The sequence below is a fragment of the Lucilia sericata genome, unplaced genomic scaffold (assembly GCF_015586225.1).
Source record: "Lucilia sericata isolate MDLA Ls3-8-SP2 unplaced genomic scaffold, ASM1558622v1 Contig000224F_arrow, whole genome shotgun sequence".
NCBI lineage: Eukaryota > Metazoa > Arthropoda > Insecta > Diptera > Calliphoridae > Lucilia > Lucilia sericata.
This window is the reverse complement of record NW_023994251.1, coordinates 379,509-404,282: the sequence shown is the minus strand read 5'-3', so window position 1 is coordinate 404,282 and position 24,774 is coordinate 379,509. Positions and strand designations below refer to the sequence as shown.

The window sequence follows — 24,774 nt, the reverse complement described above, 5'->3', positions numbered from 1 at the left end:
GGACTATAGTCTAGTATATAGTCTGGACTATAGTCTAGTATATAGTCTGGACAATAGTCTAGTCTATAGTCTAGTTTATAGACTTGTCTATAGTCTGGAATATAGTCTGGAATATAGTCTGGACTATAGTCTAGTCTAGTCTATAGTCTGGACTATAGTCTAGTCCATAGTCCGGACTATAGTCTAGTCTATAGTCTGGACTATAGTCAAGTCTATAGTTTGGACTATAGTCTACAGTTTAGTCTATAGTCAAGTCGATAGTCTGCAGTATAGTCTGGACTATATTTTAGATTAAAGTCTGTGCTATAGTTTAGATCATAGTCAGGCCTAAAGTCTAGTCTATAGTCTGCACTAAAGTCTAGTCTATAGTCTGGACTATAGTCTAGTCAATAGTCTGGACTATGGTTAAAACTAAAGTGGAATAGTCGGGACTATTGTCTAGTCTATATTCTGGGGTATAGTCTTGTCTAAAGTCTATTCTATAGTCTGTAATATAGTGTCTTCTATAGTCTGGTCCATAGTCTGGACTATAGTCTGGCCTATAGCCGGACTATAAGCTAGTCTATAGCTTACATTATAGTCCGGACTAATTTCTAGTTTATAGTCTGGAATAGTCTAGTCTATAGTCTTGACTATATTCCAGTCTATAGTCTGGATAATAGTTTGGATTATAGCTAGGACTAAAGTCTACTCAATAGTCTGGGCTATAGTCGGCACTATGGTCTAGTCTATAGTCTGGACTATCATAGACTATATGGACTATAGTATAGATTATAGTCTGGACTATAGCTATAGAATTTTTTCTAAACGTTAACATTTTTATATCGTTATTTTTGTTTGTTTATTACTTTGTTTGCCGCCTGATTAAATTCAATTAAAACTTTTAATTAGTTTTGTTTGCTTTTTGTCGAAATTAAATTTAAAAAATTTGTAAAAAAAAAACATACAAATGTTTTTTTTAATGTTATTATTTTTCATTAATATACCCCAAGATACACAATCAAATTATTGCTTTATTTATCTATTTAGTTAATTTTATTATTTTTTATTAAATTGTCTCTTTGTGTATCAACAAATTTTAATCAAATATTATATCTTTTAGCGCCATATCTTTTTCGAAGTGTTTGTTGTTGTATCATGGGTGTGTGTTTGGCTTTTTTGTTGTTTGAAAATTTGTTTAATTTTTTTTAATACTATTTTTGAATTTATTAACTCAAGGTTAATGTCATTACAATGCCATTAATTTTATTTTATTTATTTTTCTTTTTTAATATGCCTTTTTTAAAAAATGTATTCTGGTATTCTTTGTTTATTTTTAAAAACCTAAAAAAAAAAACATTATTTGAAATTGAAAATTTTATTTTGTAATAAAATTAAATAAAATTTAGTGACAATACACAAGTGAGAGTGTAGTTTGAGCATACATAGATAACTGCACCTGTTGTAAGAATTTGTTAAAAGTTCAAGAGCAAAAATTTTGTAAGAATTTTGTTAAAATACCTTTAAAGAGCACACACTTTGATCTAGTGCCGTTAGATAGTAAAGGTTTTGAAATTTGTTTTGAAAATTTTTTGCTCTTTCAAATAATTGTTTATTCTTATGATTTCTTTTTTATTTTGACATTTGTGCTAAAGCTGATGAATTATATTTTTATTTTGCTTCTTAGTGTTTCTTTTTATGAAATTTTTTTTTTAAATCATCTGCTAAATCTTTATTAGTGGGTGTGATTTTTCGGTAGTAAAAATTATCCAAAATATACAAAATTTATAAAACAAAAATATATTTTTTATAAATCTGTGTTAATTTTGTTTTTTATGTATATTTCAAGCAGATGTTAAAAATGTCATATTTTGTTTTTTTAAGCGAAAAATAAATAACAATTTCTGTGAGTTGAAGTATGACTAAATTCAAGGAAATTTTATAGAATTTCCAAGAATATCAAGCATGATATGAAAATAACACAAAAGAAAGTCACAAGCAAGTTCAAGGGATAAGAAAACAAGCAAATCTTTTAACTCAATTAAATACTTATTACGTATAAAGACCAGACCCTATATGACATTATGTACTAGACGTCTATAGACTAGACCATAGTCCAAACTATAGAGAAGCCTATAGTCAAAACTTTAGAGTAAATTATAGTTTTAACCATAAAGTAGACAATAGTTCATACTATAGACTAAACTATAGGCCAGATACTATACGGCAGTCCAGATTATATACTAGACTATAGCCCAGACTAGATTATAGTCCAGACTTTAGACTAGACTATATAGATTAAATTACAGGCAAGACTATAGACTAGACTACAGAGTAGACTATAATCCAGTTTACAGACTTGACTAAAGTCCAGACAATAGAGTAAACTATAGTCAAGACAATAGGGTAAACTAGATTATATACTAGACTATAGACCAAACTATAGAGTAGACTTTAGACCAGACTATAGTCCAGACTATAGAGTAGACTCTAGCCCAGGCAATAGAGTGACTATAGTCCAGACAATAGAGTAGATTATAGTCCAGATTACAGAGAATCATACTAAAGAGTCCAGACTATAGAGTAGACCATAGTCCAGACTGTAGAGACTATAGTCCAGACTTAAGAATAGATTATAGTCCAGACTATAGAGTACTCGACTATAGAGCAGACTATAGCACAGACTATAGAGTATATTATAGTCCAAACTATAGAGTAGATTACAGTCCAGACTATAGAGTAGACTATAGTCCAGACTATAGAGTAGACTATAGTCCAGACTACAGAGTAGACTATAGTCCAGACTATGGAGTAGACTATAATTCTTACTATAGAGTAGACTATAGTCCAGACTATGGGGTATACTATAGTCCAGACTATAGAACAGACTATAGTCCAGACTATAGAGTAGACTATAGTCCAGACTATAGAGTAGACTATAGTCCAGACTATAAAGTAGACTATAGTCTAGGCTATATAGTAGACTACAATCCAGACTATATAGTAGACTACAGTCCAGACTTTAGAGTAGACTATAGTTCAGACTATAGAGAATACTATAGTCAAGACTATAGACTTGACTATAGTCCAGACTGTAGAGTAAACTTCGGTCCAGACTATTGACTAGACTATAGTCCACATTATAGATTATACTATAGTCCAGATTATAGCCTAGACTATAGACCAGGCTATACCCTAGACTATAGTCCAGCTATAGCGTATACTACAATGTAGACTATAGTCCAGACTGTAGACCTGACTATAGACTTGACTATAGTCCAGACTGTAGACTTGTCTATAGTCCAGACTATAGACTTGACAATAGTCCAGACTATAGACTTGACTATAGTCCAGACTATAGACTTGACTATATTCCTGACTATAGATTTGACTAAGAGTCCAGACTACAGACTTGACTATAGTCCAGACTGTAGACTTGTCTATAGTCCAGACTATAGACTTGACAATAGTCCAGACTATAGACTTGACTATAGTCCAGACTACAGACTTGACTATAGTCCAGACTATAGACTTGACTATAGTCCAGACTATAGACAGTTCACTACACTATAGGCTATTTTGGGGTTTATTATAGGGTAGACTGTAAACCTGACTATATTCCAGATTGTAGGCTAGACTATATTCCAGACTATATACTACACTATAGTCCAGATTATAGACTAGACTATAATTCAGACTATAGACTAGACTATAATTCAGACTATAGACTAGACTATAATTCAGACTATAGACTAGACTAGACTATAATTCAGACTATAGACTATAGGACAGACTATAAACTAGACTATTATGGTCCAAGGTATTTTCTGTTTATATTTACTTTGCTTTCATCACAAAAATCTACAATTTACAAATAAATTCAAATTTGCTGAAATAATAGTTTTAGGATTTTTTTTTTATGTTTACACCAAATAAATTCTCATAAAAATTTTTATATCAGTTTTCTTTGCTTATTTTCTGGTCTTGTAAAATATTTTTATTTAATTGTTTCCATTGTATTTTTATTCATATAAATTCATTTACAAATTGCTATGAATAAAATAGAGAGTAAAATGAATAAAAAGAAAATCTAAAATATTCATGTCGGAAAAATGTTCATGTAAGCTTTTGTTCAAAAAGAGAAAATGTTTAGTTTGAAATGAAATGATTTTCCAGTTTTTTTATTTTTATATTTTTATGATTATATGCTTTTTGTTGTTGTTGTTGTTATAGCAGTTGTTAGTATTTATTCTTTGGCATTTTAGTAATAAAATTGTTATTAACATTTAGTATTTGTTTATATACAAATAGCCAACTTGTGGGACTGGATCATCATACATATATGTATGAAAGGCAAGTGTGTGTATTGAAATGTGTTTAACACTTATTTAGAAAAAAAAAAATTTCATTTATTTTAAAAAAATTATTATTTTTTTAAAAGCTCCTTTGTGTATAGTTTTGTGATACTTATGGAATTTTCATTTCTGGATTTTTATGCAAAAAAGAGTTTTAATGTTATTTTTGCTTTGGTATTTGATATTTTTAATTTTGTTCTTTTTTTTCAAATAAATATTTAAAATAAGTAATATGTACTTGTTTGTATATTCAAATTGTTAATAAAATTTAATGTTATAATTTTATGTTAAAACTTATTAGATCATTAGTACTTTTTAACAAGATATGTTTAGTAAATTGTATCTCTTAAATAAATTTTTATTACAAGCATTACACTTAAAGAAAAAATGGGTAAAATTTCAAAAAATCTTAATAAAACGTTAAAAAAGCAAATAAATTTGTAATCAAATTTCCTCAATTCTTTTGTTTATAATAATTACACCCATTTTTATAATAATTTCCTTAAACCCTTCATCCTCACCCTTCAAACAACTTGTCAACTTTGTATTTTTAATCCGCTTAAAAAAGCAAACCCACCACAAACGATTATATTTTTATCTAGACCAATTAAAGTTTCTATTGTTGTTATTAATTAAACACAAAAAGGATTAAAAAAGGCCTAACCATAGACAACAATTTTGAAAATACAAAAAAGCACCATAACTACAATAGAAATGTTAGTCGGCTATAATAAAATAAAGTAAAATATTATGTTAAAAAAAATTATGAAAAACTAAAAATGGGAAAAACTACCATGTCTTTATAGTATAGAGTCATGACATTTGGAAAAAACATAAGAACAAAAAATTTAATTACAAATAAAAGAGGAGTAAAGGATTATAATAACAAGGACTAAAACGACTAATAACACACACTATAATCAACAACAAAGAGACCATAAAACAGACAGGCTAAAGTCTAGAGTTTAGTAGTCTATAGACTAGTATACAGTCTAGTTTATAGTCTAGTCTATGGTGAAGTCTATAGTCTAGTCTGTAGTCTAGCCTATAGTCTAGTCTATGGTGAAGTCTATAGTCTAGTCTATAGTCTAGTCTATAGTCTCGTCTATAGTCTAGTCTATAGTGTAGTCTATAGTCTAGTCTATAGTCTAGTATATAGTGTAGTCTATAGTCTAGTCTATAGTCTAGCCTATAGTCTAGTCTATAGTCTAGTCTATAGTCTAGTCTATAGTCAAGTCTATAGTCTAGTCTATAGTCTAGTCTATAGTCTAGTCTGTAGTCTAGTCTATAGTCTAGTCTATAGTCTAGTCTATAGTCTAGTCTATAGTCTAGTCTATAGTCTAGTCTATAGTCTAGTCTATAGTCTAGTCTATAGTTTAGTCTAGTCTATAGTTTAGTCTAGTCTATAGTCTAATCTATAGTCTAGTCTATAGTCTAGTCTATAGTCTAGTCTATAGTCTAGTCTGCAATCTATAGCCTAGTTCATATTCTAGTCTATATTATAGCCCATAATTTAATCTATATTTTAGACTTCATTCTAGCTTAAAGTGTAGACCATACTTAAGTCTAGTAGGGTACCAATTAAAGACATAGTCTATAGTCTAGTCTATTATCTAGTCTCTTGTCTAGTTTATAGTCTAGTCTATAGTCTAGTTGATAGTCTAGTCTATAGTCTAGTTTATAGTCTAGTCTATAGTCTAGTCTATAGTCTAGTCTATAGTCTAGTCTATAGTCTAGTCTATAGTCTAGTCTATAGTCTAGTCTATAGTCTAGTCTATAGTCTAGTCTATAGTCTAGTCTGTAATCTAGTCTATAATCTAGTCTATAGTCTAGTCTATAGTCTAGTCTATAATCTAGTCTATAATCTAGTCTAGTCTATAGTCTAGTTTATAGTCTAGTCTATAGTCTAGTCTATAGTCTAGTCTATAGTCTAGTCTATAGTCTAGTCTGTAATCTAGTCTATAATCTAGTCTATAGTCTAGTCTATAGTCTAGTCTATAATCTAGTCTATAATCTAGTCTAGTCTATAGTCTAGTCTATAATTTAGTCTAGTCTATAGTCTATAATCTATAGTCTAGTCTATAGTATAATCTATAGTCTAGTCTGCAATCTATAGCCTAGTTTATATTCTAGTCTATATTATAGCCTATAATTTAATATATATTTTAGACTTCATTCTAGCTTAAAGTGTAGTCCATACTTAAGTCTAGTAGTGTACCAATTAAAGACATAGTCTATAGTCTAGTCTATAGACTATAGACTAGACTAGATTATAGTCTAGTCTATTGTCTAGTTTATAGTCTAGTCTATAGTCTAGTTGATAGTCTAGTCTATAGTCTAGTTTATAGTTTAGTCTATAGTCTAGTTTATAGTCTAGTCTATAGTCTAGTCTATAGTCTAGTCTATAGTCTAGTCTATAGTCTAGTCTATAGTCTATAGTCTAGTCTATAGTCTAGTCTATAGTCTAGTCTATAGTCTAGTCTATAGTCTAGTCTATAGTCCAGTCTATAGTCTAGTCTATAGTCTATAATCTAGTCTTTATTGTAGTCTATAGTTTAATCTATAGTCTAGTCTAGTCTAGTCTATAGTCTAGTCTATAGTCTAGTCTATAGTCTAGTCTATAGTCTAGTCTATAGTCTAGTCTATAGTCTAGTCTATAGTCTAGTCTATAGTCTAGTCTATAGTCTAGTCTTTAGTCTAGTCTGCAATCTATAGCCTAGTTTATATTCTAGTCTATATTATAGCCTATAATTTAATCTATATTTTAGACTTCATTCTAGCTTAAAGTGTAGTCCATACTTAAGTCTAGTAGACATAGTCTATAGTCTAGTCTATTATCTAGTCTATTGTCTAGTTTATAGTCTAGTCTATAGTCTAGTTGATAGTCTAGTCTATAGTCTAGTTTATAGTCTAGTCTATAGTCTAGTCTATAGTCTAGTCTATAGTCTAGTCTATAGTCTAGTCTATAGTCTAGTCTATAGTCTAGTCTATAGTCTAGTCTATAGTCTAGTCTATAGTCTAGTCTATAGTCTAGTCTATAGTCTAGTCTATAGTCTAGTCTATAATCTAGTCTTTAATCTAGTCTATAGTCTAGTCTATAGTCTAGTCTATAATCAAGTCTATAATCTAGTCTAGTCTAGTCTATAGTCTAGTCTATAATCTAGTCTAGTCTATAGTTTAATCTATAGTCTAGTCTGCAATCTATAACCTAGTTTATATTCTAGTCTATATTATAGCCTATAATTTAATCTATATTTTAGACTTCATTCCAGCTTAAAGTGTAGTCTATACTTAAGTCTAGTAGGGTACCAATTAAAACCCACTGGGTGTTTAATTTTCAACTAGTTGTCACCAGGCAGGGTGTTAAAGTGAAATATTAAAAAGAGTATGAGTGTTTAAATGTGTGTGTGTGTGTCTCTAGTTATTTATGTAAGTACCCACTGTTGCCAATTTAGGTATTTTCTCGTCAAATCTAGCGATTTTTAATCCCATTTTGCGGGGAAAAATATGATTTAGCTATTAGCGGGAAATCTAGCTATTTTTCTTTAGATTTTAAGGCATTTTTTATTCATTTATATTTTGATAATATCGCTTAAAAGTTGCTACGAATGACGATTTACATATATGTATGTATATAAAAATATGCATTCAATGTAAATTATTTGAGTTTTAACTGTGTGTACTTATTTTGAATGTTCTGAAGAACATAATTAGGAGCAAATATTTGTGCGTACAGGTAAAGTTATACGAAAAACTTTAAAAGGGGTATATTTTGTTGTACTCAATTAAAAAACGAATATTTAATTATTCTAGTCTTTTAGTAAATGAGTGATATGATAATAAAATTTACCATAATTCTAAAAATTAGTGAACATTGGAAATAAGTGACGAAAGGATCGATCCATAAAGTCCTAAAAATTTACAACATTTCTAAGGCGTATAGGGCCGCATATCGATATTGCAGATAAACTTCCCACAAAAGGAGTGTATAATAATAATCTTGGGTGCCCCAGTAGGCTAGTTGGTAGTGTGCTAGCTGTCAGTCTGAGGGTTGTGGGTTCGATTTCCAGCAGAGATCCTGGTCTGCTACACTACAACGGTCGTATGGTTATCGTCACCCTGCTCGGTAAATTAGGTAAGAATATAATTTGTAATTGTATTGTAATGGAAAAATAAATAATACTCTTATGCTGAAAATAAAGGATCGATCCATAAAAGCCAGCATTTCGAAATTCAATTTATCTTTACAACATTTCTAAAGCAATCTGTATAGGGTCGCATATCGAAATTAACCTCAACTTGACATTTTTCCTAACCAAAAGTGAAAATCATAGAAAAGGTATACATAGAACTGAAACTGAGTATGACAAAACCTAAGTCTGCTGTCAAAAACCTAAGTCGTGAGAATGTATTAGTTGAAAAATATGTAACCCAACAAACACAAACTCTTTCGTTTAAAAAGTTTTTATATTTTTGTTTGATATTATATTTCGATATTTTATGAAATAATGGTTTGAATTAGCCATTTTTATTCAATATCAGTTGACCAATGTAAGAAAGATCTTCATTAAAAATTATTTTTAATTTTAAATAAACTCTTTGTGGTTGCTGGGTTGAGTCAATATTGACACTTGAAAATAATATTAAAAAATAAAAACGATTGAAAAATTTGTTTTTTTTTCTGAAAATGTTTTCAATAATTTTATGGGAAAACATAACTTTTAGCAGTGTTTATTGTAGCAGCAGGGGCTATTTTGCCAAAGGAATTGTGCTAATGCTAAAATTAACGCTTGATATGAACGATTATTGTTAATTTCAAAGCAGCCCAAATGCAGTCAAAATACACCCTACACCACACTAATGGGAACGGTATTTTGTTTACGTCTTAAAGTTTGTAACACCTGCGTCGATGTAATGATGTAATCCGCCCATAAATTAGCCTATTGAACTTTTTTGTAAGCGGTACATGCTATACAAGAATAGAGTATTTATAAAATTCGACTCAACAAATTTTATATATACGAAATTTTGACTATATATTGTTATAATGAGTAGTACATTCATTAATTAAGCAAACATCAATCTCTTGAATATAACTTCTACATTAAAAAATACTAAATAACTTATTGCTACTTACTCGCAATGTGGTAGGGTATGGTGTATTCGGATACATTTTGTACTTTCATATTTTTGTTATTTTATGTAAACAAAAATAAAAATACTCATACAATTGTATTAAATTCACAGAGAACCTATACATGTGAGAGAGTAATATTTCTTATTCTCAGTTTCAGTTCTATTTATTTTTCTATGGTGAAAATATTTAACATAAAAAAAGATTCTCTTATGTGTTTGTTATAAGATATTTTTGTATCACTATCCCATTCCTACGTATGTATATAGATTTTAGCGATAAATCGCTGACTTTTTAGAATAATATAAAAAATCTGAAAAATTTAGCTAGTTTTTTTAGCTATTTGTTTTCAGAATCATATAATAAATATTATTTTGACGATTTATCGCTAAATTTTTCAAAATGTCTTGAATTTAGCTATTTTCTAGCTATTTTTCAATCGACTTTAGCGATATTTTTGGGAAAAAAGTTGGCAACAGTGTAAGTACCATACATTCGCATGTGTTTATCCTTTTCCACACGAAAAAAGGCTTATTTTGTAATTGTTGCTTAAAAAAATATTTAATAAATTGAACGCCACAGGCACTAGATATGATAAGGAAAAAAATACATATTTTTATATACAAGGGGTCATCATATTGATTACATAGAAATGACAAACAGAATAAAAGGAAAACTTCAACAAAATTCAATAAACATTAAAAAGGTTGGCCTTAATACTACAAAAAAACAATTAAGCCAATAGTTTTATATTTTTTTTTTTTGGGGTACAACAACAAAAACCAACAACCTTTTAACAGTCAAATAACGATTTTTTTGCCCTCAACAACAGTTGTCCGGCCAGTAATGGCAGCAACATTGACACTTAATGTTGAACGCAAAATTATAAAGAATTTGCTATTAATTTTTAATTAAAAAATAAATTTATTAATTAAAAAAAAAAAATAATTAACCATTTATAGGGTTAAAATCATTAAAAAATAAATAATTTAATAGTGAACATTTTTTGTTGTTTTATATGTATATGTATGTGTTTCTGTAACATAATTGTAACATTTATATTATATTGAATAATTAATTGGAAATTAATTTAATTATAAAAAACAAAAAGGGAAAAAAATTACAAAAAAGTGCAACTCATTAAAAATTCATAGCATTGTTTAAGTGTTTTTTACCTACAACCAACAGGCAATAAATTAAATTATACAAAAAATATATGTATGAAAAAAAAAAAAAAATAACACAACTAAAGTGAAATAATTATAGGTGTACTAAAATACCTGACCGGCATTTTTATACGAACAAAAAAATAAGGCTGGGTCTAAGACAACTTACACTTGTTTTAATAAGAAATTATTCCAACAATAACTTACAAAAATACCGCTAACACACAGGTTTGTTTAAAATCCTCATGGAATGTCATTTATTTGTAATCATATAAATCGTTTAAGACGTATGATTAATATTAATTAAGTTATTTGAAAAATCTTGATTAAACAAGTATACAGGGCGTATGATGAATGTTGATTTAAGGCTAATATAGTAAATCAATTGAATAGCAGTAAAATCAATCAATTTCGTTATTGTAAATCATTAGAACTAGAACAGAATGTGTAGAAATTTATATAAATTAGATAACTAAAGATTTATATAAAAAACTGCTAATGTGAAACGGCTCTTTTGAACTAAATATGGTCATAAATTGTTCAATTTCCTTCTTATCCAGATAAAATGCTTTCGAGACAGATTATAGACAAGATAAACAATAGTCGAGACAAAATATAGCCGAAACAAACTACAGTTGAAAATGACTAAAGATATCAAATTAAGTTGAGACAATAGTTTCATTATGTGTAGTACATACAATAGTCTTTCTATAGCAGGAACTTGAGTATAACTATACCTTACCTAGAGTAGGGACTATAGTCTGGCTATAGTCTAGTCTATAGTCTAGTATATAGTCCAGTCTATAGTTTAGTCTATAGTCTAGTCTATAGTTTAGTCTAGGCTATAATGTAGTCTATTGTCTAGCCTATAGTATAGTCTATAGTGTAGTCTAGAGTGTAGTCTATAGTCTAGTCTATAGTATAGCCTATAGTGTAGTCTAGAGTGTAGTCTATAGTGTAGTCTATAGTGTTGTCTATAGTGTAGTCTATAGTCTAGTCTATAGTGTAGTATAGTTTATAGCCTAGTATAGTTTATAGTCTAGTCTATAGTCTAGTCTAGTCTATAGCCTAGTATATAGTCTAGTCTATAGACTAGTATAGTCTATAGCCTAGTGTATAGTCTAGTCTATAGTCTAGTCCATAGTCTAGTCTATAGTCTAGTCCATAGTCTAGTCTATAGTTTGGTCTATAGTCTAGTCTATAGTCAAGTCTATAGTCTAGTCTCTAGTCTACTCTATAGTCTAGTCTATAGTCTAGTCAATAGTCAAGTCTATAGTCTAGTCTATAGTCTAGTCTATAGTCTAGTCTAAAGTCTAGTCTATAGTCTAGTCTATAGTCTAGTCTATAGTCTAGTCTATAGTCTATTCTATAATCTATTCTATAGTCTAATCTATAGTCTAGTCTATAGTGCAGTCTGTAATCTAGTCTATAGTCTAGTCTATAGTCTAGTCTTTAGTCTAGTCTATAGTCTAGTCTTTAGTCTAGTCTATAGTCTAGTCTTTAGTCCAGTCTTTAGTCTAGTCTCTAGTCTAGTCTTTAGTCTAGTCTTTAGTCTAGTATATAGTCTAGTATACAGTCTAGTATATAGTCTAATCTATAGTCTAGTCTATAGTCTAGTCTATAGTCTAGTCTATAGTCTAGTCTATAGTCTAGTCTATAGTCTAGTCTATAGTCTAGTCTATAATCTAGTCTATAGTTTAGTCTATAGTCTAGTCTATAGTCTAGTCTATAGTCTAGTCTATAGTCTAGTCTATAGTCTAGTCTATAGTCTAGTCTATAGTCTAGTCTATAGTCTAGTCTATAGTCTAGTCTATAGTCTAGTCTATAGTCTAGTCTATAGTCTAGTCTATAGTCTAGTCTATAGTCTAGTCTATAGTCTAGTCTAGTCTAGTCTATAGTCTAGTCTATAGTCTAGTCTATAGTCTAGTCTATAGTCTAGTCTATAGTCTAGTCTATAGTCTAGTCTATAGTCTAGTCTATCGTCTAGTCTATAGTCTAGTATAGTCTATAGTCCAGTCTACAGTCTAGTTTATAGTCTAGTCTATAGTCTAGTCTATAGTCTAGTCTATAGTCTAGTCCATAGTCTAGTCTATAGTCTAGTCCATAGTCTAGTCTATAGTCTAGTCCATAGTCTAGTCTATAGTCTAGTCCATAGTCTAGTCTATAGTTTGGTCTATAGTCTATTCTATAGTTTAGTTAGTCTATAGTCTAGTCTATAGTCTAGTCTATAGTCTAGTTAGTCTATAGTCTAGTCTATAGTCTAGTATATAGTCGAGTCTATAGTATAGTCTAGAGTGTAGTCTATAGTGTAGTCTATAGTGTAGTCTATAGTGTCGTCTATAGTGTAGTCTATAGTGTTGTCTATAGTGTAGTCTATAGTCTAGTCTATAGTGTAGTATAGTTTATAGTCTAGTCTATAGCCTAGTATAGTTTATAGTCTATAGTATAGTCTATAGTCTAGTCTATAGTCTAGTCTATAGTCTAGTCTATAGTCTAGTCTATAGTCTAGTCTATAGTCTAGTCTATAGTCTAGTCTATAGTCTAGTCTATAGTCTAGTCTATAGTCTAGTCTATAGTCTAGTCTATAGTCTAGTCTATAGTCTAGTCTATAGTCTAGTATATAGTCTAGTCTATAGACTACTATAGTCTAGTGTATAGTCTAGTCTATAGCCTAGTCTATAGTCTAGTCCATAGTCTAGTCTATAGTCTAGTCAATAGTCTAGTCTATAGTCTAGTCTATAGTCTAGTCTATAGTCTAGTCTGTAGTTTAGTCTATAGTCTAGTCTATAGTTTGGTCTATAGTCTAGTCTATAGTTTGGTCTATAGTCTAGTCTATAGTCTAGTCAGTCTATAGTCTAGTCTATAATCTAGTCTATAGTCTAGTCTATAGTCCAGTCTATTGTCTAGTCTATAATCTAGTCAATAGTCTAGTCTATAGTCTAGTCTATAGGCTATTCTATAATCTATTCTATAGTCTAATCTATAGTCTAGTCTATAGTCTAGTCTATAGTCTAGTCTATAGTCTAGTCTTTACTCTAGTCTTTAGTCTAGTCTTTAGTCTAGTCTTTACTCTAGTCTTTAGTCTAGTCTTTAGTCTAGTCTTTAGTCTAGTCTTTAGTCTAGTCTCTAGTCTAGTCTTTAGTCTAGTCTTTAGTCTAGTATATAGTCTAGTATACAGTCTAGTATATAGTCTAGTCTATAGTCTAGTCTATAGTATAGTCTATAGTCTAGTCTTTAGTCTAGGCTATAGTCAATAGTCTAGTCTATAGTCTAGTCTATAGTGTAGTCTATAGTCTAGTGTACAGTCTAGTCTATAGTCTAGTTTATAATATTGTATATAATCTTTTCTATAGTCTTGTCTATAGTCTAATCTATAGTATAGTCTACAGCCTAGTCTAAAGTATTGTCTACAGTCTAGTCTAAAGTGTAGTGTATAGTCTATTTTATAGTCTAGAATGAGTATATTTGAGACTATAGTCTGACCATCATCTATACTAGGCACCATAATAGAGTTAAACGGTCGTATATATTGGACTTAAGTATGCAGTAATTTAATTTGTTGATGCTGCATCAAATTGGCAAAATTAAACAAGTCCGTCTATTTGCCTCAATATTTAACACAATCACAAAAATCATTGTCCAGTTCGTTGTAATATTTTGTTTTGCATATCGCAGTTAATTAGCAAACAATAGTACTGTAGATGGACATGTTAAACATGACACAAAATTACAATACACACTTACCACAGCAAGTACATGAGACTAGACGTGGCTAAGAGTAAAATAAAACAGAAAACATGCTCAAGCATGCACGCAGAACAAAACCACTATACAGCATAAATATACCCACAAAAACACACACACAAATACTATGAAGCATATGAAAGCTCTATCTCTCATTTTCGCTATAAATACCGTTATGTGTAATATGAAAACAACGTTTCAAGTTTGTGTGTTTTTTTATGTTTAACATGTTGTTACATATTTACCGTTTTCAAGGGGGGAATAAGTGTAAGAGAGGGAGGTAAAGTAGGGAGTTTATGGCAATAAGGTGTGTTTGCCTGTATAAACGTGTTTGTTAAGTATTGTTGTATGTAGTGATTAAATGAAAAACTAGTGTTTACATTTAACTTTTTTGTCGACTCTTTATGCTTTGTACGCTTCTTTTACAATATGTTTTTCTTTTGCCTTTAACCTTTACTACTATAAAATATAGTGGGTCTCCTGCCGTTATTATTGCTACTCGTAATACTATTACAGTACGAGTTTGAGAAAATAAAATAAAATGTTTACAAACTACTCATACAGTGTTGTGATTAAGTGTCTGTTGTATGTAGTGTGTTTGCAGGCGAGTCCGTTTCCGCTGTGCGTTATTAAGGAAAATAGATAACATGATGTTAAGGAATTTATAAAATGTTTGTCAAAGTACTTAATAAGTTAAAACTTTAAATAAATGTAACTGCTAGTTAAATATTAGGGAGTTTCTCTACACCGAACATAGTCGATTGACAACTGCTTAGTAATTAATATTAATCATACGTCACCATATTACTTTATTGAATATTTACAAAAAATTAATGAAAAATATATTTTCATTCTAAAACTGCTTTAAAATTTACCAAATATTACTTTAGTGGCTCTAACAGTTCCCTCACTAACATCGCTCAGTTTAAATTGCACCAAAATTGTGATATAAACTAAAATGATCAAAGTGACCTAAAGTAAATGAAAATAAAACAAATAATTTCCAATACCGAAACCGAAAATGTTTAAACTTAATTTTCTTACTTTACCATAACTCTTTAGATCAATATTCATATAACCACTGCAGGTGAATTTCAAACGTTGATGCATCAATTGTAAAGCATATTCTCTAACGTTTAAGATCATTTCTTTATCTTGGGGATATAGTTTGAAGTTGAGCAATAATTGGGAAAATTTTTGATACTAAAATGGAAACATTTTAAAGTGGTTTTATAACTCGAAAAATTTTGTAAACAAACTCACCTCGTTAATGCATTTTTGCGCTAAATAGCTTAGTAATAACATGTTGCTTAAAAGCACGCTAATGAAAATTAAACGGACTGAAAAGAAATTATTGAATTACACTAGAAAAGTTTTTTAATTTAGCCTATATGTAGTCTCTAGTTTGGCCTAAAGTCTATAGTCTAGTCTTTAGTCTAGTCTATAGTCTAGTCTTTAGTCTAGTCTATAGTATAGTCTATAGTCTAGTCTATAGTCTAGTTTATAGTCTAGTCTATAGTATAATCTATAGTCTAGTTTATAGTCTAGTCTATAGTCTAGTCTATAGTCTAGTCTATAGTCTAGTCTATAGTCCAGTCTATAGTCTAGTCTATAGTCTAGTCTATAGTCTAGTCTATAGTGTAGTCTATAGTCTAGTCTATAGTCTAGTCTATAGTCTAGTCTATAGTCTAGTCTATAGTCTAGTCTATAGTCTAGTCTATAGTCTAGTCTATAGTCTAGTCTATAGTCTAGTCTATAGTCTAGTCTATAGTCTAGTCTATAGTCTAGTCTATAGTCTAGTCTATAGTCTAGTTAGTCTATAGTCTAGTCTATAGTCTAGTCTATAGTCTAGTCTATATTCTAGTCTGTAGTCCAGTCTATAGTCTAGTCTATAGTCTAGTCTACAGTCTAGTCTATAGTCTAGTCTGTAGTCTAGTTTATAGTCCAGTCGATAGTATAGTCCATAGTCTGGTCTATAGTCTAGTCTATAGTCTGGTCTATAGTCTGGTCTATAGTCTGGTCTATAGTCTAGTCTATAGTCTAGTCTAAAGTCTAGTCTATAGTCTAGTCTATAGTCTAGTCTATTGTCTAGTCTATAGTCTAGTCTATAGTCTAGTCTGTAGTCTAGTCTGTAGTCTAGTCTGTAGTCTAGTCTGTAGTCTAGTCTATAGTCTAGTCTATAGTCTAGTCTATAGTCTAGTCTATAGTCTAGTCTATAGTCTAGTCTATAGTCTAGTCTATAGTCTAGTCTATAGTCTAGTATATAGTCTACTCTATAGTCTAGTCTATAGTCTAGTCTATAGTCTAGTCTATAGTCTAGTCTATAGTCTAGTCTATAGTCTAGTCTATAGTCTAGTCTATAGTCTAGTCTATAGTCTAGTCTATAGTCTAGTCTATAGTCTAGTCTATAGTCTAGTCTATAGTCTAGTCTATAGTCTAGTCTATAGTCTAGTCTATAGTCTAGTCTATAGTCTAGTCTATAGTCTAGTCTAGTCTATAGTCTAGTCTATAGTCTAGTCTATAGTCTAGTCTATAGTCTAGTCTATAGTCTAGTCTATAGTCTAGTCTATAGTCTAGTCTATAGTCTAGTCTATAGTCTAGTCTATAGTCTAGTCTATAGTCTAGTCTATAGTCTAGTCTATAGTCTAGTCTATAGTCTAGTCTATAGTCTAGTCTATAGTCTAGTCTATAGTCTAGTCTATAGTCTAGTCTATAGTCTAGTCTATAGTCTAGTCTATAGTCTAGTCTATAGTCTAGTCTATAGTCTAGTCTATAGTCTAGTCTATAGTCTAGTCTAGTCTATAGTCTAGTCTATAGTCTAGTCTATAGTCTAGTCTATAGTCTAGTCTATAGTCTAGTCTATAGTCTAGTCTATAGTCTAGTCTATAGTCCTAGTCTATAGTCTAGTCTATAGTCTAGTCTATAGTCTAGTCTATAGTCTAGTCTATAGTCTAGTCTATAGTCTAGTCTATAGTCTAGTCTATAGTCTAGTCTATAGTCTAGTCTATAGTCTAGTCTATAGTCTAGTCTATAGTAGTCTATAGTCTAGTCTATAGTCTAGTCTATAGTCTAGTCTATAGTCTAGTCTAGTCTAGTCTAGTCTATAGTCTAGACTAGTCTAGTCTATAGTCTAGACTATAGACTAGACTATAGACTAGAATATAGACTAGACTATAGACTAGACTATAGACTAGACTATAGACTAGACTATAGACTAGACTATAGACTAGTCTATAGTCTAGTCTATAGTCTAGTCTATAGTCTAGTCTATAGTCTAGTCTATAGTCTAGTCTATAGTCTAGTCTATAGTCTAGTCTATACTCTAGTCTATAGTCTAGTATATAGTCTAGTCTATAGTCTAGTATATAGTCTAGTCTATAGTCTAGTCTATAGTCTAGTCTATAGTCTAGTCTATAGTCTAGTCTATAGTCTAGTCTATAGTCTAGTCTATAGTCTAGTCTATAGTCTAGACTATAGTCTAGTCTATAGTCTAGTCTATAGTCTAGTCTATAGTCTAGTCTATAGTCATAGTCTAGTATATAGTCTAGTCTATAGTCTAGTCTATAGTCTAGTCTATAGTCTAGTCTATAGTCTAGTCTATAGTCTAGTCTATAGTCTAGTCTATAGTCTAGTCTATAGTCTAGTCTATAGTCTAGTCTATAGTCTAGTCTATAGTCTAGTCTATAGTCTAGTCTATAGTCTAGTCTATAGTCTAGTCTATAGTCTAGTCTATAGTCTAGTCTATAGTTTAGTCTATAGTCTAGTCTATAGTCTAGTCTATAATGTAGTCTATAGTCTGGTATATAGTCTAGTGTGTAGTCTAGTCTATAGTCTTGTCTATAGTCTGGTCTATAGTCTAGTCTATAGTTAATCTATAGTCTAGTATATAGTCTAGTCTATAGTCAAGCCTATAGGCTAGTGTATGATCCAGTCTATGGTCTAGTCTTTGGTCTAGTCTATGGTCGTCTAGTCTATAGTCTAGCCTATAGTCTAGTCTAAAGTCTAGTCTATGGTCGTCTAGCCTATAGTCTTGTCTATTTTCTTGTCTATTGTCTAGTCTATAGTTTAGTCCATAGTCTGGTATATAGTCTAGTGTTTAGTCTAGTATATAGTCTAGTAAATAGTCTAGATTAATGGCTACTTAATATTTTAATAAAACCACTTACGTAGTTGATATATTAATCTTGTCTCATATACATACTGCACATAGGCCCAGCTAGTGGTTGTCAGTATATCGATACCATCGTAAAAGAATAGTAGTAAAATGGGCCATGCAAAATACTGCTCCAGTTTGTTAGCAAAAGTCCAAATTTCCATTAAATCAGTTTGGTTTTGCCTTAAGGTTTTTGAATAAATTCTGTCTAAAGATACTTTTCTTTTATCTTCTTTAGCAATATTGTCCTTTAGTTCATTTAAGTTTTCCAGAAGATTTTTCAAATAAACATATATTATTTGTAGATATATGCCATATTCCAGAGATTTCAGTTGTAGTGATAACATTAAAAATGATACCAATAATTTACCCAACAACACCATTTCAATGGATATTAAGTGATGGTTTAAATAAATCAAAAATATTAGCAAAATAATTGAACTTAAACCAATGGTTAAGAATAAACGTTTACGTAAGATTTGAGGCTTTAGCATATGGGGGTATATGCTTAGCAAGTGATGTTCCAGTTTGTTAATAAACTGTAAAATATCCACAAGATTTTATTGCAGAACCAAGTTTTATATTCGATTAGTAATTGTATAACGATCAGGGTAATGTTATGTATATAAGCAAATAGTTTCGTCAAAAAGTCTAGATTGTGTTTATGAGTTAGTTTGGCAACTATATAGTTGTGTCTGTAAGTGATCCATGTAGCGCAGGCTAAGAGCAGTAGATTATATATTAAGTATACTAACAGTACTATATAATATTTAATATCTTTCTCTCGGCGAAAGATTAAAAATGGTGGAAAATTCACACCAAATATGCAAAAAATCCATTGGTATATTTTCAGTTCTTTTAATAAAATGCCACTTTCCAAGTTTCCGCTCATTTGGGTGTAAATTTAAAAAAGCACTTTAATCAACAACTGTCTAAGAAATAATGTAAATTATTGTCAAGTTGTTTAACGTTAAAGTCTTTTAAGATTGCAATCTTTATTTGACAAGTTAAAGTTAAACTAATTTCAAAAGTCCATTAGGCGTATGAGTAATATTAATTTTAGCTGCAAAACGTTTTTACAGAAAATGCTAAATATAATTTTAGAATTTTTGAAATATAACCTTTGTGGCTCGAACTACGACCTCATTTACATCAGTTAATTTAAATTGCACCAGTATAACGGCATAAGCCAAAATTACAAAACATGTCTAAAGTAGTTAAAAAAATATTTAATACCAAAAACAATATCTAAACATTCCTTTACATACCTTCCCATAATACTTCAAATCAATATTCATATAACCCTTGCATGTAAATAAGATGGGTTGATGCATCAACTGCAAGGCATATTCCTTTATGACCATAATCATAGGCCAATCATGGCGATATAACTTAAAGTTGTGTAATAAATGTGAGAATTGTTGATACTAAAGTTTGAAATGTAATAAGTATTTTGCTACAAATCACATAAGAAACAGAAACTTACTTCATTTATACATTCTTGTGTTAAATAGGATAACAGTAGCATATTGTAAGTTATTATACAAATGCAGCCAAAACGAACTGAAATGAAAATGTAAAATACTTCAGTATCTCTACATTGATGATAGTTCAAGTTCTGTTTTGGTTAAGTTTTAATTACGTTCTCGTTTTGTTCTAGTTCAGTTCTAGTTATATTCTAGTTCTGTTCCAGTTATATTCCAGTTCTGTTCTAGTTTTGTTCTAGTTCTGTTCTAGTTCTGTTCTAATTCTGTTCTTGTTCTGTTCTTGTTCTGTTCTAGTTCTGTTCCAGTTCTGTTCCAGTTCTGTTCTAGTTCTGTTCTAGTTCTGTTCTAGTTCTGTTCTAGTTCTGTTCTAGTCTAGTTCTGTTCTAGTTCTGTTCTAGTTCTGTTCTAGTTCTGTTCTAGTTCTGTTCTAGTTTGTTCTAGTTCTGTTCTAGTTCTGTTCTAGTTCTGTTCTAGTTCTGTTCTAGTTCTGTTCTAGTTCTGTTCTAGTTCTGTTCTAGTTCTGTTCTAGTTCTGTTCTAGTTCTGTTCTGTTCTGTTCTTGTTCTGTTCTTGTTCTGTTCTTGTTCTGTTCTTGTTCTGTTCTAGTTCTGTTTTCAGTTCTGTTCAGTTCTGTTCTAGTTCTGTTCTAGTTCTGTTCTAGTTCTGTTCTAGTTCTGTTCTAGTTCTGTTCTAGTTCTGTTCTAGTTCGTTCTAGTTCTTTCTAGTTCTGTTCTAGTTCTGTTCTAGTTCTGTTCTAGTTCTGTTCTAGTTCTGTTCTAGTTCTGTTCTAGTTCTGTTCTAGTTCTGTTCTAGTTCTGTTCTAGTTCTGTTCTAGTTCTGTTCTAGTTCTGTTCTAGTTCTGTTCTAGTTCTGTTCTGTTCTAGTTCTGTTCTAGTTTCTGTTCTAGTTCTGTTCTAGTTCTGTTCTAGTTCTGTTCTAGTTCTGTTCTAGTTCTGTTCTAGTTCGGTTCTAGTTTCTGTTCTAGTTCTTGTTTCTAGTTCTGTTCTAGTTCTGTTCTAGTTCTGTTCTAGTTCTGTTCTAGTTCTGTTCTAGTTCTGTTCTAGTTCTGTTCTAGTTTCTGTTCTAGTTCTGTTCTAGTTCTGTTCTAGTTCTGTTCTAGTTCTGTTTCTAGTTCTGTTCTAGTTCTGTTCTAGTTCTGTTCTAGTTCTGTTCTAGTTCTGTTCTAGTTCTGTTTCTGTTCGAGTTCTGTTCTGTTCTTAGTTCTGTTCTAGTTCTGTTCTAGTTCATGTTCTAGTTCTGTTCTAGTTCTGGTCTAGTCTGTTCTAAGTTCTGTTCTAGTTCTGTTCTAGTTTCTAGTTCGTTCTGGTTCTAGTGCTTGTGCTAGTTCTGTTTCTAGGTTCTGTTCTATTTCTGTTCTAGTTCTGTTCTAGTTCTGTTCTAGTTCTGTTCTAGTTCTGTTCTAGTTTCTGTTCTAGTTCTGTTCTAGTTCTGTTCTAGTTCTGTTCTAGTGTTCTAGTTCTGTTCTAGTTAATGTTCTAGTTCTGTTCTAGTTAATGTTCTAGTTCTGTTCATAGTTCTGTTCTAAGTTCTGTCCTAGTTCTGTTCTAGTTCATGTTCTAGTTCTGTTCTAGTTCTGTTCTAGTTCTGTTCTAGTTCTGTTCTAGTTCTGTTCTAGTTCTGTTCTAGTTCTGTTCTAGTATGTTCTAGTTCTGTTCTAGTTCTGTTCTAGTTCTGTTCTAGTCTGTTCTAGTCTGTTCTAGTTCTGTTCTAGTTCTGTTCTAGTTCTGTTCTAGTTCTGTTCTAGTTCTGTTCTAGTTCTGTTCTAGTTCTGTTCTAGGTTCTGTTCTAGTTTCTGTTCTAGTTCTGTTCTAGTCTGTTCTAGTTCTGTTTCTAGTTCTGTTCTAGTTCTGTTCTAGTTCTGTTCTAGTTCTGTTCTAGTTCTGTTCTAGTTCTGTTCTAGTTCTGTTCTAGTTCTGTTCTAGTTCTGTTCTAGTTCTTTCTAGTTCTTTCTAGTTCTGTTCTAGTTCTGTTCTAGTTCTGTTCTAGTTCTGTTCTAGTTCTGTTCTAGTTCTGTTCTAGTTCTGTTCTAGTTCTGTTCTAGTTCTGTTCTAGTTCTGTTCTAGTTCTTTCTAGTTCTTATCTAGTTCTGTTCTAGTTCTGTTTCTAGTTCTGTTCTAGTTCTGTTCTAGTTCTGTTCTAGTTCTGTTCTAGTTCTGTTCTAGTTCTGTTCTAGTTCTGTTCTAGTTCTGTTCTAGTTCTGTTCTATTCTGTTCTAGTTCTGTTCTAGTTCTGTTCTAGTTCTGTTCTAGTTCTGTTCTAGTTCTGTTCTAGTTCTAGTTCTGTTCTAGTTCTGTTCTAGTTCTGTTCTAGTTCTGTTCTGTTCTAGTTCTGTTCTAGTTCTGTTCTAGTTCTGTTCTAGTTCTGTTCTAGTTTCTGTTCTAGTTCTGTTCTAGTTCTGTTCTAGTTCTGTTCTAGTTCTGTTCTAGTTCTGTTCTAGTTCTGTTCTAGTTCTGTTCTAGTTCTGTTCTAGTTCTGTTCTAGTTCTGTTCTAGTTCTTCTCTAGTTCTGTTCTAGTTATATTCTAGTTCTGTTCTAGTTCTGTTCTAGTTATGTTCTAGTTCTGTTCTAGTTATATTCTAGTTCTGTTCTAGTTCTGTTCTAGTTAATTTTAGTTTTCTAATTTTCAAACACTTACACAATTGATATAATGTCGTAAGTTCATACAAATATTGCATATACGCCCAGGTTGTTGTGCACAGAATAAGTAGACCGTTGTAAAAGAACAGTACAAGTATAGGCCAGCCAAAATAGCTCTCTAATTTGTATATCAAAAACCAAACTTCCAATAATAACTCTTGATTTTGTTTCAAAGTTTTTTGATAGTAGGAGGGCAAGGAAACAGACCTCACTACTTCATTATCCACATTCGTTTTTAGGTTTTCTAGGCTTTTTAGCATAATTTTTAAATACACATAAATAGGTTTCACATAAATTCCATATTCAAGAAACTTAAGTTGAAGCGACACCATATAAAATACAAATAATAATTTATCTCTTGTATTCATGCCTTCAGCTATGAGCATGAAGTTAAAAAAAAGCAATGATGGAATAAAAATAACTAATGCTGTACCAGTGGTTATAAGCAAAGATTTTCTTAATTTAAAATTTTGATCCTTGAACAGGTCGGGTGACATTTGTAAAAGTTTATGCTCAAATTTCTTGAGAAATAGTAAAATATCCAAGAGTTTTTGATGATGAAACCAAACTTTATATTCCATTAGAAAATGCAGAATAGTAATGGATATGTTTTGTATATAAGTAATAGTTTCAGTCATAGGGTCCAGACTATACTTGAGTGTGGCACTATAAACAATGAAATTATGTATATAGGCAGTCCAAGTAGCTATAGCTAATAGTATTAGAGAGTACAGCAGATATACGGTAAGTACTATATAGTAGTTTATATCTTTTTCCGAACGATATAATAAAAATGGTGGCCAATTTAAGCCAAAAAACGAAAATATCCATTGATAAAGTTTAAGTTCTTTTAGTAGAACACCGTTATTGTAAATTCTTGCCATTAACTTAAGCAGTTAACTGTTAAACTAAAAGTGAAAACTGTTGTGCCCTTTGCTTAATGGTTTTAATTTATCTATGATGTATATCTTAATATAATGCCAAATACAAAGAAATTAAAAATCCATTATGAAAATTGCATAATTAATATTACTCATACGTAATATTAATTATGGAATTTTTAGTTTATAAAGCAATTTTAAAGGTTTTACTGGGAAATGTGTTAACAATTTTCATACTTCTAAGTTCGTTCGGTTTAACAAAACTATTTAACTCTACTTCCAAATATCTTTGTTTAGTTTTTAAATATTTTTATACAAATATTTCCGTTTTTTAAGCCATTAAAATCCAATATTATTTTCTAACAGTAAGACTCCGTAAGTAAAAAAAAAAAAAAATAAAAATCGTTTCTGTTGACAATTTTCTGACAAAAAATATTTACAAAATACACTTTGCATGCAAAACCTTTTCCTAAAAAAACAATTTTATTGAGGTTTCTTTTGCATACAACATAGTTTTTGCATATTTTGAATATGAGACACCTTGTACTAAAATAAAGTAAAAAAGGAATAAAGACAAAAAAACAAAAACAAAAACACAACTGTATAAGAAATGCATAAATAACCAACACAAAACTTAATATACAATTCATATGCAAAATGTTTGTAGATGGTAGTCAATGTTAAGAGTAAAAAAATTGGGAAGGTGTACCAACATCAACAATACAACGCTATATTATAGACATAAGTAAACTAGAATTCAAGAAGAACAGAACTAGAATAGAACTTGAACAGAACTTGAACAGAACAAGAACAGAACTAGAATAGAACTTGAACAGAATTAGAACAGAACTAGAACAGAACTAGAACAGAACTAGAACAGAACTAGAACAGAACTAGAACAGAACTAGAACAGAACTAGAACAGAACTAGAACAGAACTAGAACAGAACTAGAACAGAACTAGAACAGAACTAGAACAGAACTAGAACAGAACTAGAACAGAACTAGAACAGAACTTGAAAAGAACTAGAACAGAACTAGAACAGAACTAGAACAGAACTAGAACTAGAACAGAACTAGAACAGAACTAGAACAGAACTAGAACTAGAACAGAACTAGAACAGAACTAGAACAGAACTAGAACAGAACTAGAACAGAACTAGAACAGAACTAGAACAGAACTAGAACAGAACTAGAACAGAACTAGAACAGAACTAGA

General features: G+C 30.6%; 2 protein-coding genes across 2 annotated transcripts in view; one reads left to right on the top strand and one right to left on the bottom strand.

Annotated features, from left to right (window-relative positions):
* LOC119602376 overlaps window positions 1-24,774 on the top strand; it is a 57,112-nt gene that overhangs the window by 8,068 nt on the left and 24,270 nt on the right. The gene's annotated exons all lie outside the window — the stretch shown is intronic.
* On the bottom strand, window positions 15,243-15,683 carry LOC119602344 (putative gustatory receptor 98b). The gene is made up of 3 exons (XM_037953806.1): window positions 15,642-15,683; window positions 15,423-15,581; window positions 15,243-15,350 (listed from the first exon to the last, which is right to left on the bottom strand). Exons 1-3 carry the CDS (start codon window positions 15,681-15,683, stop codon window positions 15,243-15,245), a joined length of 309 nt encoding a protein of 102 aa, XP_037809734.1.

What these genes read in the sequence shown, in the direction of transcription:
- LOC119602344 (XM_037953806.1), bottom strand. Translation starts at nt 15,683, where the DNA reads ATGTTATTACTAAGCTATTTAGCGCAAAAATGCATTAACGAG. An exon ending in CGCAAAAATGCATTAACGAG is followed by an intron (nt 15,582 to 15,641) that starts GTGAGTTTGTTT and finishes TTTCCATTTTAG; the next exon opens with TATCAAAAATTTTCCCAATT. An exon ending in ATCTAAAGAGTTATGGTAAA is followed by an intron (nt 15,351 to 15,422) that starts GTAAGAAAATTA and finishes CATTTACTTTAG; the next exon opens with GTCACTTTGATCATTTTAGT.